This window comes from Morone saxatilis, unplaced genomic scaffold (assembly GCF_004916995.1).
Source record: "Morone saxatilis isolate NCDOM2014 unplaced genomic scaffold, NCSU_SB_2.0 Contig22, whole genome shotgun sequence".
Classification (NCBI taxonomy): domain Eukaryota; kingdom Metazoa; phylum Chordata; class Actinopteri; family Moronidae; genus Morone; species Morone saxatilis.
Window position 1 is genome coordinate 123,397 of NW_023339785.1, and position 16,506 is coordinate 139,902.

Sequence of the window (16,506 nt, forward strand, 5' to 3'; positions counted from 1 at the left end):
TGGTGGCATGGTAAATCACTGTGCAGAGACCGTAATAGTTATGAATATGAAATTCACAGGGCACGTGTAGACTGGTGCCTGTAGCTCACATACCAAAAATCGGGTTTGTAGCGCCCCCTACAGGAATTTTAAAAAGCAGCCCCGGCGCCACGTTTCACCGATATGTATGAAACTCGGTAGGCACGTGTAACGTGCCGAGACCTACAGAAAAGCCTGTCTTGTATTTGAACGAACCCGTTAAAATTGACTTATCGGATCTGCTTTAAAATTGGTCAGTACAGTCAGAAAATAGTGCTGATTAAATGTTGTGCTATTTGTGACTGTACGTTGAACGGCGTGAGTGGCGTGCCGTCAAACTTTGATGTACCGCCAGAAGACACAAATTTACTTCAACTTGGGTGTACATTGTCCAATAAAAACCAAACTTCTACTTGTGGCGCTCTTTAAAATGAAGAAGTTTATATCTCCGCATCGGCACGTGTGATTAAAACGAAACTTGGTACGATGATTGCCCGTGGCTCCCTGAGGCTCTCTAAAAAAAAAAAATGTGTCAACAATTTGCCACTAGGTGGCGCTCTGGTGGCAGGGTAAATCACTCTGCGGAGACCGTAATACTTATGAATATGAAATTCACAGGGCACGTCTAGACTGGTGCCTGTAGCTCACATACCAAAAATCGTGTGTGTTTTATTTGAACAAACTCCTCCCAGGGAATATATTGGATCGATTTCAAAAGTAGGCAGTGCAATCAAAACAAACTGTAGATAAAAACTTGTGCTATTTGCGATTTGTCAAACGACAAGCCCATGGTGTGGCATGCGTGGCGATTATGATCTGATTCACGGGACATTTTCATGTTGTGGTCAACACGTAATACGCCGGCAAGTGACGCGGCCACACCAAGCCCCGAGTTGTGTTGTTGGTATTATATGTAAGGTTACATGATGATGAAATTATAGAATCTACAACTGTAATAGTTCCAAGATTAACACCAGAGCTCTCGAACACTTAGCCAACATAGCATCAGCATGCTTGGCTTACAGCTTTTCTGCTGCCATGGTGTTATCGACGCAGCTGACAACTGACAAGAGCAGCAAGAAATAAGATAGTGTCTTTGCAAAGCTAGGGACGAAAAGACAGTTATGTAAGCTTGTACAATTTTTTATTTTTTATTTTATTTTTTTTTAAATAGCAACAAATGTAGTTATGTGTAACACATTTTCAATGGAGGTCATAAGCTAGATCAAATGTTCCTGAAAGTAGATTTATATACCTAAACAGCTAATGCATAAAGTGATGACCACTATAAATTATTATGCTAGTAAGACTTATAAGTCTTAATAGGCATCTAAAACCTGACAATGTGCTTGGGCTCCAATCACTGCTTATTTTAATAATACTTATTTTAAATTGTATAAATAGTTCATTGAAGTTATTGTTGTTGGCTGTTTGTCCAATTTTTGTCCAACTTCTGCGTTTCTGGCCATGTTACTGACTTGTGGGTTGTTGTATTTTCCTAACCCTAACATTATTAATATACAAAAATCTATGTCACTTGTGAATTGATTAAGAATCTGAAGTTAAGAATCACAATTCTTACATGAATTGACTGCTCACCCACCCACTCACTCATAGGAATTAAGATATCTGTTGTATTTCAATTCAATTAATAGATATCATCATGACCTCAAAGGACATTTTTGTGTCTGTGGAAAAGCTTGTATAAATGCACTTGATTCAAAAAACCAAATGCTTCATTAACGTTACACTGCCTCACTTTAGGCTGCCTCTCTTCTGTTAGCTGTCAGAACTTGTGAATTCTTTCTAAACCTGATTGAGTCAATTACACAACAGCTCTTCGCCATTTTAGCAACATTTTCAATCTTTTTGTTTTCCATGTAAACCACATGTGGACTTGTGGCGTGGGAACATCTGCATACAGTGACATCATGTATGCAGACTGGATGAGGGACCTGGAAAATCGGTCCCTCATCCAGTCCTGAGGGACCGATATTCCTCACGTAGTCTCCATCTGTTTGACACCACGTGCGGATTAATGTCACAGTCAAATAGCAAGGGAATACAGGTGTTAAAAGGAAGGAGATAGGTAACGAAGATATTGTCAACATTGTCCAATAAGGAGAGGGAATGTTAATTAAGACAGACTGCAGAAGAATCATAGGTGTGTGATCAGAGCAAGTTGGTTGGCATTAAAGCAGTCACAACAGAGAGAGCCCGTTGTCCAGCCCCAACAAAGGAACAGAATAGCATGGCAACAAAGTTAGTAGTCAAATTCCCCAAGGACGTCTTTGCTTCTGCAAGACAGACCAATTGTGTCAAATTCTTTTTTTCTTTTGGATTTTCTGTTCTTTTAGGGTGCCTCCTCAAACTTTATATTGCTGTCTAGCTTCATCATTCCAACAGGAATAATAAGCTTTATTTGCTTTTGATTTCCAATTAGATGTTTCTACTCTTTAAAAAAAAAAAAAAACGGGGGGGCACTGGGGTGCGGGTTAGGGAATAAAACAATATTTAATAGTCCTAAATACAATACTTAATGAATATATGAGCAATTGGTGTCTGTAAAAAACGTCGCTTGGCTGTTTGCTACTAACCTTTCATGTTAGGCTTGGGTTTGTCAGTTTGCTTGCCTGTGGGGGTTTGTGCCTGCTGGCCCTGCCCCCCGGAGGAGGCCCCCTGCTGGGCTGCTTTTTGTTTCAGCATGGTCCAGTCAAATGTGTAGTCATACTGGTGGTTCAGAGTCCTAAAAGACACAGAAATACACGATATCTACACAATATTCTCAACAATCAGCTGTTTTATGTGTGTTATGGAAAGACAGTGGGACAAGGACTGGAGGAAAACAACTGCAGAGGGAAAGAAGCAAGAGATGGAAGGCAAAATCAGACAGGAGAGAAGAGTATTCCTATTTGGGGGTGCATACAAATTACTCTGCACTTAATGTAGCTTGCTTTGTCAATGTATTTAAATTCCAGATAGAGCGGTGAACAAAAATAACTTTGCAAACTTGTCCTTACACTTAGGTTAATTTTACAAAAAATACAAAATTGCCTTTTGCCTCAAGTATGTGTATATGTGTTTACCTGAAGAGGATGCGGAACAGTTGGCGCAGGTACATGTAGTCTGGAGCCTCCTCAAAGCGCAAGCCACGGCAGTAGTTCAGATACATGGCAAACTCTGCTGGGAAACCCTGGGAACGTGCATTCATACAGTTGAGTTGTGTGCATGTGAAGTTAAGATAACGTTCACCACTGTCCCTGTTTAACATTTTCTTACCTTACAGAGGACCTCAACAGGGGTGGACATCTTCTTCTCCGAGATCTTCTCGTACTTCTGCTTCTTTGTGGCAGCCTAACAAAAACATTAACAATTCTATTAACTACCACTGAGATATTTTCATATCCTCCGTGACATTGTCAACAATAGCTTTTGCAACATAAATACACTTGGCACCACAGCACAATGCCTGCTGTTTTAGTAGCTGGCATTAACACTAGTGCTTGGTTACATACAACCGCATATTTATGTCCCTGCCATGTCTGTGCAAATAGAGATTCAGTATCCACAGTGTGGCATTATTCATTGCAAACATCACTTACCTAACTCACAAACTACTTTAATCTGCTCACCTTGCTTTTCCCTTCAGTACTCTTGTACTCTGTGTCCCATACACACACCTTCTGTAGGCTTTCTCCAGCAGTATGTTTTATAAAGTCACCCAAATAACAACTCCAGCTGGGGACCATTGTGTTTCCATTATCATAGAATAAGTCAATTTTATCCAGGGGAAGTAGGTCCTCTTCTATGGAGGCGGCCATGTTAAGCTGTCAAGTTTCTACTATAGCCCAGAATGGACAAACCAAACACTGGACCTAGATACAGCTTTTCATGTTCTTCACAAGTTTGGTGGCCACCGGAGTTTGTCCTACATGCTAGGAAGGCTGAGCTTTATTCAAATGGTTGCAATCTGCAACTTCACTAGATGCCACAGAATCCTACGCACTAAGTCAGACCAAATACTGTAAAACACAATGTATTTAAAATAATATAATTTAAGTGTGGAATAAAATTAACAAAAAAAAAAAAAGAACTTTAAAAAGCAACACACAAAGTAGATAAAAGACCATTCAATGGCTCAGTCAGTTATATTTTCATACCTTTAATCCCTGCCATGGCAGACTGGTTCTGTTGAAGTACATCAGCACGTAGCCTAGTGACTCCATGTCATCACGGCGACTGCAGATGATTGGGACATCAATTAGGACATCATAAAAATAATGTTAATTTGATTTTTAATTTACTATCAAGAAAACTCAAGCAATTTGTGGAAGACTGGTTGCATCAGTGTTGGTACAACCAGGATAAACTGTAACTTCAAAATATTGCTCTGAAAGCCAACACAAGTCTTGTTTGGATTGATCTGCTCCACTCAGAACAGTTCCTACATTTTCAAATACCAAGTTCAAACACATTTTAATTATTGACTTAATTTCTAGAGACATTTCTCATAAAAGTAAAGAAAAAAGGGGAAATCTTTTTTTTCCTGAAAGTTGTCTTTGAGAATCAAATATTACACATGTGCACAGACCTCTGTTCAATGCCCAGGTGTGCATTGATGGAGGCATAACGTGCTGTGCCAGTCAGGTTCTTGTCTTCTCTGTAGGGGATATGCTGTCGTGTTCGGTTGTCTCGATACTTCTTCGCCAAACCAAAGTCAATAAGGAACAACTGACAGAGAGGGAGAGAACACATGGTGGTTATCTCTCTATTGACAAACCACAAAACAATAATCCAAAAGTTAAATCAGAAATGAAGATGCACAATTAAAGATAATTCTTTTTCACGGAAAATTAGTCCTGCTGTAAAACATGAATGTCAAAAACATTATTGCATAGACTGAGGCAACATTAACAAGTACAGAGAAAAAAGTGTCATATCAACAACTTCTTAAACATTACTGTAAAATATGTACAATTGATATTATTCCATTACAACACATTGTTGTCACTGGGCTGTGAGACCACACTTAGACGCACATTAACTAAGTGCAAGGGCTGTGAAAAACTTTTTTTAAAACACAATCTCTGCATATAGAAGGTCAGCACTGGAATACAGTTAGCAATGTGCTGATCCAATGTTTGATTGACTGAGGTTGCTGTTTCACATTCGACTCAACGTCAAGCTACCCAGTTTTGATTTCCTATGATGTATTTAGTGGCTGCTTTCCTAAAGCTATGCTGTTCACCAGTTGGCTCTTGAGTTGGACCCTATGACAATTATGCCACTTAACCCCAGTTCAATAACTCAATAATTTTAGTCCTGATTTTCCACTATTTTGGGAGATTGCAGACAAATGTCCCCAAACAGAGGCAAATTGGCGCGCACTTCCGTATGGGGGATCTCATTGTGTGAAGTGTTCAACAAGGCAGGTTCGATAAGAGCTTGCTGATGCCTCACAGATGACAGAAAAATATCTTAATAAAAATGTTAAGTTAAATATTTGGTGTCTGAGGTGACTGGGGGAGCCATGCATTGAGCTACATCCAGTGAGAGTAGACACAAGTAACCGCTCTCTCCAGCACCAGACACGTAGTTACTTTGATTAACAGTACATTAACATTAACCTTCTCAGATACTGACACACATAACAGATGGTGAAACTGTCCATCTCTCATTCCCACTGAAAAAAACGCAGCTACAACGAAGGTTGAAAGTTTGTACAGAATACAGTTTCTTTATGGATTATATTGACGCTGAATTGACGACTGTCAACAAATAATGGTCTTTATGGTGTTTCTAGACACATTAGGAATTGTAAATATGTAATAATACTTAAAGGGTGTTTTGTTGCAGGGAGCTTTTAGTTTAATTTAAACTGCTGTTTATTAGTTTGATAAATGGTTTAATGTGTACTGATTACTGATGCTGTATGATCAGGTTTATTATCCGCTTATTGTACTGTTTCTAATGGCAGTATGCTGTAAACTGTGTGCATGTTTTTAAACTACTTTCCTAACTAACCATAATGTACTTGTTAATGGTGATCAATTAATTGATTAAACATTGTTTGAAAGTCAGATCTTGTAGTGTGTAACCCGCTTTTGCAGTGTAGTGTGAAAACCATGCAGGGGTTTGACGACATTGAAAGTCACGTGGTCAGGATTGTTTTATGTGGGAAACTGTGCTGCAGAGTGATTCGTTCCATGAAAATGACAGATGCCTCCTGTAAATCTAAAACATCATAAGGTATGCTCAGTGATCATGCTGAATACTTCAGGAACAAGACCAAAAAGACAAATTAAACCCACCCAACCTCACCATGCCTGTATACCAACTACTAATCTAAACAACAGCCAGACAGCCCAGCTATATGTTGGCCAAGCAAGCAATCATATGGTTTCTGGGTTCTTGGACCAGTAGTAGTCCAACAATGCACAAAATGACAGGCTGCCTTTATCTTGTGTCGCTAATCCACCTGTGTACTTCCTCAATAGTAAAGACAATCCCTGTTGACCCATAACCCATAGATAGTCAATGTTTGCCAAAGCATCCAAAGCAATGCGTTACTGGTGTAAATGAAGCCCAGATAACACACTCTCCTAATCTTAAAATTAATGTGACATATCACATTCCAGATTTTATGCGGTTCAGATTCTTGAAAATAGCCTTTCTTGTCAATATAAAGTCTCTAAAACATGTACATTCAGTGATTGTTTTTATCATCTTCAACCTGAGTAAGGCAAGATCTCATCTTTTATTAGCGTCTATAATACAAATTTCCTAATAAGTGGAGTGTAGTATGTGCTATGTCGTTTGCAAATGAACATCTACAAAATATGTCCTACATTAAACAGAACTATAAAGCCCACTTCAAGAATACATCTGATTTACAACTCTAACAGGTATTGTCAAAAGGAACACAACCAGAAGTGAAACTGAAGTTGAACACCCCCCAAAAACCACAAACTTTAATTATTACAGAGAAATATTACTGAAAAAATGTTTGAGATTGAAGCTACCACTACATAAAAACCATGACATTATACTACCACTTTGCACAATATATATGAAAATTCCTTCTTCACACACACGACCAAATGTGACCATACCAAAAACTCTTTAGCTTTAGGAATCTTAGCTTACACATACCGTGTCTTGAAATTCTGGTGAATTAAGAAAACCTACAGGTGCGTATAGGTTGCAACACTGAGATTTCAGTTGAACCACATGCCTAGTATACCTGAAGTACATAACAATTGTTAAATGACTCATTAGAGAATTTCCCTATTCGGAATTCTTATGGAAGCTGCTACAGGAAAATGTTTACCTGTCTGCATTTTAAATGTACATTTGCAGTTAGCCAATTTAGGCTTGCTAAAATATATTTACAGTGTTTAATGTCACATATCACCTTCCAACAGGTGCTTTCATTTGCAACATCAGCAACTCATATGCACCACACCAATAACATTCAAATAAAAACAAATTTAAAGAACAGAAAAACTAGAATACATACTGAAACAAATACACTTCGATCAAAAAAAGAAAAAAGGAGCTCATGAACCCATGTTTGGACGGCAGAAGCACAAGCAGCAGCAGCCAATGTGAGGCGCCAATTCCTGGTTAAGCTTGTGATATTTACATTGGCCTGAGAACAGTCCTTCTGGAGGAAAATATTGTGTTTAAGTTTATTGTGGGAGAATCACCAAACTTTAAAAACATAGGCCGTGGGTGTTGTAGCACTTACTGCTAACCAACCAAATGAAAGTCTTGTGGGCCTAATGCTAAATGAATGAGAGTCACATGGCCTTATGACACCCATGTAAAATTAGACTACACTTCAAGCTAAGCTGAGCCGGACAAACCATTTAATCTTTTAAAAAAAAGAATAAAGGTCCTTAATCATTTTTAACTACTTTAAAAATCAAATCTGAACAGTTTCACATGTAGAAGGTGAGCAGTTGAAATGGTGACTTGGTTTGAGTGGGCTGGCAGATTACACAAATTAGGCAGTGTTTTTTTGTGAGGGAAGGGACAGTTTACTCAGACTTTCACAGTACCTAAGCTTCTATTTTAGTGAGTAACTTGACACTTCATCCAAGTGGAAGCTTGGCTGATATTCACCAGCTGGACAAACATTTTACATAAAGAAGTTGGTTGAAATTTGTATACTATAATGGACCGATTCACTTTACTTGCATGTATAGCTTTAAATGACCAAGCCTTTTCTTAATCAAAGATTATATTTCATTTTATTTCTCCAGCAAAAACACTGTATTTCAGCACCCCACAAGGATACAGGTGAGATTGCTTTCTGATTTATACCCCTAAACAAATACCCTGCCACTGGATATTAGCATGTGAGCTGTATGCCTTTAAGACACCCATGGTAGACTCAGTTGTCATTTTAAAAAAGGAACCATTTTTTTTATGTAGAAGTATAATATTAGTAATACATTATTAGTTGTCCATCTCTGTCGCATAACTTCTCACCGTTTTAGACTGGATGCATACTGCTTTTGTATTCATCAGTATGATTGCTTGTTCTCTGGGGCTTTAGCTCGGAGATCAGGTTTAATATTGGTATAATATGAATAACTATAAGATTCAATGCATTCCAATTGGATACATTCTCACACTACTCTCAGGCCAAACATCACATTAAAAAGACAGGAACTGGCTTTTAATGTAGGTAAGACACCATTTGAGCCACAATTAGAGGGACTGGGCCCCCTTCTTACAACACATAGGGACAATAGCTACTCCCTAGGCAATGCTGATGGAAAGTTTGCTTTCCTCTTTCACTGTAATGAAGTGCACACTGAGTGGGGGAGTACATACATTGGGTATTATGAGTGCAAGATGGATGCTGGTGGTCCAATTCAATTTAAACCAGTGTAGTTAGGTATGATTGCAAAGCGGCAACTGCTGTTGTGAGGCAGCTGGTGTTGTGGTAAAGGTCACACCTGGTTTAATCCTGAGAAAGATGGGTCCTGAGAAGAGCTAACAGCCAAGCTTCTTTTCCTCTTCCCCACTGACGAGTCTAAACACTAGGGCAGACAGTAGAGGGGCAGGGGTCAAAATCACACAGCCTCTATCCACCTTCAGTCACAGTTAGTATGAGTACAACAGGCACTTCTGGTTGCACCCACATGGTTTGCTGCCTTTGATACAACTAAGAGTGTCCTGTATGGCTAGTATAAGCACCTCCTTCTGTACATCCAAGGCTGGACCTGCACAGGTTAAAAAAAAAAAAATCTTTGTGGTACAGATATGATCCTTCTGGCCATCAGTCTAGAAGACACCACAGGACTGTGAATTTCTTCTGTCAGGACAACCGTAGAAAGATCAACCCTGTACAACAAGAAGTGTCTCTGTAGACGTGAAGAAGTTGAAACTTCAATATCATGTCTGACAGTGACAAATAAAGGCCAGTGCAGACAGGCAACACCATGGCTCAGACAAGACCTGGGGGGGTTGGCAGCCGATGGTAAGGAGACCATGGTTGACCATCTTCACCAGTAAAACAAAGAATAAGAATGCATTGAAAACATCTACTAACAAATAAGACTTTACAAACAAGAGCAGGCCCTGAAGAGTTCTTCAGATCATATTTTAACCAGGTTGTTCAAAGGCCACCACTAACATGGGAAGAGTTTCAGTCTATGTTTACATGAAAACCTTAAACCATATGCAACTAAACAGAACAAGTAATGGGTTTAATCTTTACTAGAGTTGGGTTAGAATTAGAGAAAATTGGGTAACAAGTCAGTTGTGAATCTTACACTAGCAACCATCATATCACATTAAGATGCCTGAGGTACTGTTACCTTACCAAAGTTTAACTCCAACTTTGCGCTCTTTCACTTTATAATGTGCAACAGCTCCACAAATGGTTAGGTGTTAAATAATGTGCTGGTTTATTTTATAAACCAAAATAATTACAATAAAAATGTACACACATACTCATGTAGTTACAAAGGCTACAAACAGCAGTCCCAGCTTGAGAAAGTATCTCTACAAAGACAAGTTTGTGCTCTTTTTTTTTTCTCTTTTCTGGCCAAACTGAAAACTGTAGGTCCTTGGAGCCAGAGCGGTGTGTACCAAGTTATATTGAAAACTACAAACTTTGCTTAGTAAAACAGAGCACCATCAAATCTGAAACATAAACTGATGTATTGAGAGCCATTTTACACAGTAAGCATGTGAGACCAGCAGAGCTCCAAGTCATACCACCTTAGCCTAACCTGAGCCAGACACAAAAATGATAGTCAAAGAATGTTTAGCTGATCGGGTTTATCAGGAGCAGAAAGGGTATGTGAATAAAGATAGCTAGGCTGCATTGACAAGAATGTACAAAAACTTGTTGGTCTGCCATGCCAAAAATTGCAGGTAAACACAGCAGTGTGTGCTCACTACAAATTGAGTGTTTCAACTGTAACATGAGCCACAACCTGATGAATATAAAATATTTAACTATAATACAGTTGAGAGGCAACACTTTTGACAAGATACTGAACGGCATCATTCTGCACGAAGCACATCAATATCAGCACTAGTACTCATCAGGTGCTAGTGCTAATTAGGGTTGTCAAGATATAATGTGTCACATTTTTTCACAACTAAAGCACTGTCCCCTCTTTGTATAAAGGTAAACATGCACTTAATTATATGAATTGAAAATTATTTTTCAGCGACAGCAATAAGTACTTTTGTTTTTTTGAGAAGCTAGATTAGCACATGCACAGCCTAACTGATACTGTTACTGGCCAAAAACATTTACTGTTACATCCTAGTAAGTGCTAGTAAAGCACCAGTTCTGTGCTTATCCCTGCTCTTAAGTCCATGCAAATCCTGGAAAACAGCTCAACACAAATGCTTCCACAGAGTTATATAGCCATAGTCTAGTTTCTTCAACCAAGAACAATAATCTTCATTTGCTTCATAAAACATCCTCACCATACTTAATAGCTACACACACAAAAAAAAAAGACCACATTTCAATTCTAACAATATGAAGTGATGTTGATATAATTAAATATTAATTTGTCATTTATTTTGCAGTTGCAGTCTTTCATATAGTTCAGATAACACCACAGCACCAAATCCGTTAGCACGTAAGCGTGTCATTGTCTACTGAGCTTGTTTGGAACTGCTACAGACAACTTCACATCGTCTCCCGTGCTTGAAATAAGATATATAACATAATGTTAATTTTTAAACAGATTTGTTGTTCACAATTTAGAATTATCAAGGCGTACCCTGGACACATCAATAGTGAGTTCACTGCATCCTTTAATGCATCAGAGACATAGGATATGTAACTGTAATTCACACTGCAGTGACACAAAAATTCTGACAGACATGAATAAATATGAAAGAAAATGTCTGTTGAGTATGCACTCAAGCTGCAACAGTTCATTATGCAATGATTGGCTTTGTTGTTATGAAAGTAAATATTGAGATTATAAACAGCCTTACATTACGGTATGTCCATAAATGCAGATAGATATGACGGCCAACACACGTGTATGTTCTGCGTCTGAGTGGGAGAAGATAGCTGCTTAGTAGTCCGAGACCAAGCATTATGACTTAGTATGAGGTGTGTAAATAAATATATGAAAAAAATACATTTAATATAACATGCTCTCTAGCTATAACATCACCCTCCTGTCAAATTCATAATTTAGCCAATCAATGTTGATTATGGAACGGAATACTCAAAACAATTCAGTTACAACAAATCCATTAAATTTTAAATATTTTATATTAGGCAGAACCTAACCTTTCAAATTAACATTTACAACAAATGGAGAAAGATTCCAGTTTAAGGGTTGGCAGCAGCAAAGCTTTCACATTCAACATCATTCATCATTAAACAAGATGGGCTGTGGCTGCACACCTCTTGTGCAACATAGTGCACATTCATTTTGAAGTTGAAATACATCCCATGCTTTAACTTAACCAAATGTTGCCTGTCTGCAAGGGCTCAAAATACTGGGCACAGAATTCAATCAATTTTAAGTTCAGGCAACTTGATTACACACACCCAGACGCAAATGAATGACATCCATTGACAAAATGGCTTGAATATTTTTGTTGTGTGGGTAGCTACAAACCCAGCATCATTGTCCAGCATGCAAAATCAGTTCTTCAGCAATAATCTAGTAAATAGAAAGTGAGCTACATCACCCTGCAACCTTTACGTTATATCAAGAATTATCATCATCATCATCATTATAATGAAAGGGCAATTATAGAACATGAGGAAAATTTGTTTACATATGTAAGGTCTTAATTTGATCATTTTGGCCATTCCTACTAAAAAAGTATCCAAGTAAGACCACGATTGTGTGACCCGCTACAATTAAAATAGTGAATTAAATTAAATTACTATTTTGTTGAAGAGGTTTTATCTTTTCCTTTTGTTTTACATATTAGTGGAGTGGACTATAAGAACTATTTCACTTCTGTGTTTGAAACTTCTTGCATTCATCAGCATTCATTAGTGTGGGTAGCCTTAAAGGTTTACTTCACTCAATTATACAAAAATATCCCCCAAACACTACTTAAAATGCCCTTTTATTAAAAAACAAACCGGAATAGGAGCAAAATAAACAAAAGACACCATTACAGATACCAACTAAGTTATTTGTTATGTTGTTTGAACACAGTGAAAAGCTGATATTAACATTAGGTAATGTCCAAGAAAGACTGGTTTTTAATGTTTGTCACACAGCTCATGCTAATGTGAGAAAAATTAATGCTATCGTTAGTGACTCAAAATTATTGCAAGTACATTCGAGATCACAGCAATCATGGCCGAACAGCAGCAGAAAGATGAAAGAATGTAGTCTAAAATAAGGAGAGAAAGCATCAGCAGAAATTGATAGCAAAACCTAATTTGTTTTGAATTGTATTGTTAGTGAAACTTTGTGTCAGTTTAAATTCATCAGTGAAAATCGCCTAAAATTTGACTAAATGTTTGTGTCAATAAAGCATGTTACTGAATTGTCTGTTGACAAATACATCATATGTTAAGTCAATTCATTAATGAATGCATAGATTTAGTATAATGAAACAAAGACTAAACTATCTTTTTCCAAGAAAGATTTTTGTCCTGCCAGATAGAACCTTAAAATTCCAAACAAAAACTGTGTTCTCAGTATAATAAAATCCTATCTGAAAAACACCTGTTCTAAAATCTTCATTTAAAATATGAAAATATATGATATTGGATATTCAGAATGTCTTTGGGGTATTGAAGACTAGATGGGTCATAATTTGTAGTTTGTAGATTTCTTAATGCAAAGTATTTGCTTAAACGACACCAAAAACAGCCTCTCACAAACCTATGCCCTTTACTTCAAGGATACTCCAATAGTGAGGGATAACTGTAATTTGTGTCATATTTGTTTCAGTACATTTAATTAAAATAAGGTTTTAATGGTTGAATACAAACGTAAAGAAGTCAGAGCAAAATCTAAAGCAAAATTGTTTTTTTTATTTTAAATTTTTATTAATTCAAGCCTTAAAAAAAATCTACTGAATTCTACTTTGGATGCTTAATAATAAAAAAACAAAACAAAACAAAAACCTCTCTACTAAGTCTGGCCTTAAGCTCCTGACAGTCCTGGATCCACAGCAGATTTACTCACTAAACTGAAAATCTACCCACATTTTGGGCTTGGCAGGTGTTAATTTCAAATCCCAGGGTGGACAACTGAGCAATTGTTTATCATATATTTAATTACTTTTTTGAACCATTAATATAATTATGACCCACATAGACTTTGATATTAGGGTGCCTGTTATTTTGACAAATACAGAGAACTTTGCTGCATGTCAGTTGTCTATCTAGAATGTGAAAAAGGCCCAATAGCTCCAAACCACTCCAAATGCAGATTGGAACCTTAAAATGCTTGCATTTCTGATTTCTATATATAACTGGTTATCCAGGGGTAATTGTCATGCACATCTTCAAAATGTACATGCAGGCATGCATAAACACACGATGTGATTTTGGAGATTATAAAACTGATGAACAATGAAAACCATATACTTTTATTAATTGATTAAATCAATATTGATACTCAAATATACAGACATTGGTAACTGTCTGATTTTTCTGACTGTCTTAAAATCTACCCTGAATTCCACCTGATAAATGCATAGGACTGTAGTATTATTAAACTGTAGAAAGTTGACTTCAAACTAATCAGTGAAGCCCTGAAAGACTTTTTTTTTATAGTCTTCACAACTCTACCATTTAACACCTTTTCCAGACCTCCTCCACTAATTGTACTAGTTATGTCTGCTGTCCTTTCTTTAATTTTTTTAATTATTATTATCAATTATTTTTTTATATAGGGTATTCAATTCAATTTTATTTGTATAGCCCTAATTCATAACAGAAGTTATCTCAGGACACTTTTCAAATAGCAGCAGGTCTAGACTGAACTCCTGGGTAATAACCATTACTGGTTGTTGCTGATGCTGAGACCAGGCAATGTTGCTGTCAAAAGAGTGATAAAAGTATGACATTTGATACTACTGTTTGCAGGCTTACAAAAGCATGCCATGGACCAAGTGCCAATAACAAGGTTTTTCTGAAACACTAATCGCCATAGAAAGGGTCTTTTAGAAGTAATTTGACATCTCCGTGAAGGGCTCACCATTTCTAAAGTTAATTTGTAGATCAGCTAGGGATCAGGACTGTGGAGTTAACATAGCTACCATAACCACAGATCTTCAATAATCCATACTTACAGTATGTGGACAGGTCTTACCTTGTTACAGTGACGGCCGATGCCCATAAGAAAGTTGTCTGGTTTGATATCTCTGTGGATGAAGTTCTTTGTGTGTACATATTCAATTCTGCTGATCATCTGAAATTGACAAGGAGGGCACAGTTAAATATAAAAGTTATATACCATCCCCTCAGTTATCTACATGATACACTGAAATGTGTCCAGTGATGTAGGGGCGACTTCAGACAGGAGTACATACTGACATTCACAATTATGGGCATTTTAGAGTCAGCAATAGAACTTTGTCAGAGGACAGTTTGATGTGTTATAGCAGGAAAAACTGGTTTAATTAACAACATTAATCAAAATACCTCAGTAAGCCAACCTTATTATGTTATTAGTCTTTGGACTGTGAGGGAACTGGGAACCCTAACCTAACCAGAGATCATGTTTATCCCACACAGACCAAAGCCAACAGGTTAGAACTGTGTTTCTCAGGCATGTTCACTGCTTCAAAAGATTACATAGAGGTGAGAGTGTGCGAGTGTGTGCAAGTGTTACCTACCTGGTCTGCCAGCATGAGGACCGTTTTCATGGTGAAACGGCGAGAGCAGAAGTTAAACAGGTCCTCCAGACTGGGTCCAAGCAGATCCATGACTAGGACATTGTAGTCCTTCTCTTGGCCATACCACCTGTAGACACAACAGTGATATTATTAGGGTGGCAGACTCCACGGAAAGCAGCCAATGGAGTCTGTATATAAAAAACGGCTAATTCTAAGGTAACAAAAACACAGAATATTATTTTTAGGGGATTAAAAACCAATGAAAAACATACCTTAAGGAATGTATGTTAAATTACAAGGAATTGATTGTTTTGCTTTAGTTTTGCTTTACTGTTGGGTATTGAAAAATGAATTAATAAACATGCACCGACTAATCAAATATTTGCTTTAACTAATGACTAGGACCATCTTTAGTTGGGGACAGCTCAGGAAATTGTGATGCAATAATGATCATTCCGCCAATTGTGAATTATATCACAATCGTACTATCTGTCAAAAATAATCGCAATATGATTTCTTACCATATTGTGCAGCCCTACCTACCCTACCTTTCACAAGTTAAATGTGAAAATATTCTGACAGCGTTTTTCCTCACACAAAGTCTTTGGCTCAGTGAGTGTACTGTGTTGCTGAACGAGTGTCAATGAGAAGCAGCTCTCACTCGTTCTTAAGAGGCAGACCAATAAATAAATAAATAAGCAAATAGGGGAAAAAACAAAAAACCCCAAAACCCGCGATTGTGTTCTCAGCCAATCAATACTAAAAGATATTGAAAATATATCAATACCCCTTTTCTATTGATTCTATCATATATGCTGCCATACTTTGTTTTTTGACAATGAGCTATGTATATATACACACATACATACACACACACACACACTGGAACAGCAGCTCTGCCTCCTTACATTACACATGGAATTTAGAGCACTGTCTAGAACAGGGACAATCAGTCGTGGTGACTGCAGCGGAGTCAGAACGCATTGCTCTTAAAAAAAAAAAAAAAAACACACTTTTGCTTTGGTAGTCTTTTTTTCCTTCACCCACGAATTCCTCTTGAGTTTAAACAAAGAACAGCACAACACAACCAAAAAGGGAAAATGAAATTTAAAATACAAAGAAATAAGTGAGTAAGATTATTACAATGATAAAAGAAAACAAAACTGTCTG

The 16,506-nt window shown here is 37.4% G+C and overlaps 1 protein-coding gene across 4 annotated transcripts in view; it reads right to left on the bottom strand.

Annotated features, from left to right (window-relative positions):
* The window catches only part of csnk1a1 (casein kinase 1, alpha 1), a gene marked incomplete at its 5' end in the record, with an annotated part of 21,194 nt that extends 5,731 nt beyond the window's left edge, over positions 1 to 15,463 (bottom strand). Inside the window, 8 exon segments of one of the 4 annotated variants that reach the window (XM_035669202.1) lie at positions 2,652 to 2,764; positions 3,105 to 3,211; positions 3,298 to 3,372; positions 4,179 to 4,257; positions 4,610 to 4,749; positions 8,988 to 9,071; positions 14,811 to 14,909; positions 15,337 to 15,463. In XM_035669202.1, coding sequence (XP_035525095.1) covers positions 2,652 to 2,764; positions 3,105 to 3,211; positions 3,298 to 3,372; positions 4,179 to 4,257; positions 4,610 to 4,749; positions 8,988 to 9,071; positions 14,811 to 14,909; positions 15,337 to 15,463 — 824 coding nt within the window. 4 annotated transcript variants of the gene reach the window in all.
* Positions 15,464 to 16,506: the final 1,043 nt, after the last annotated feature.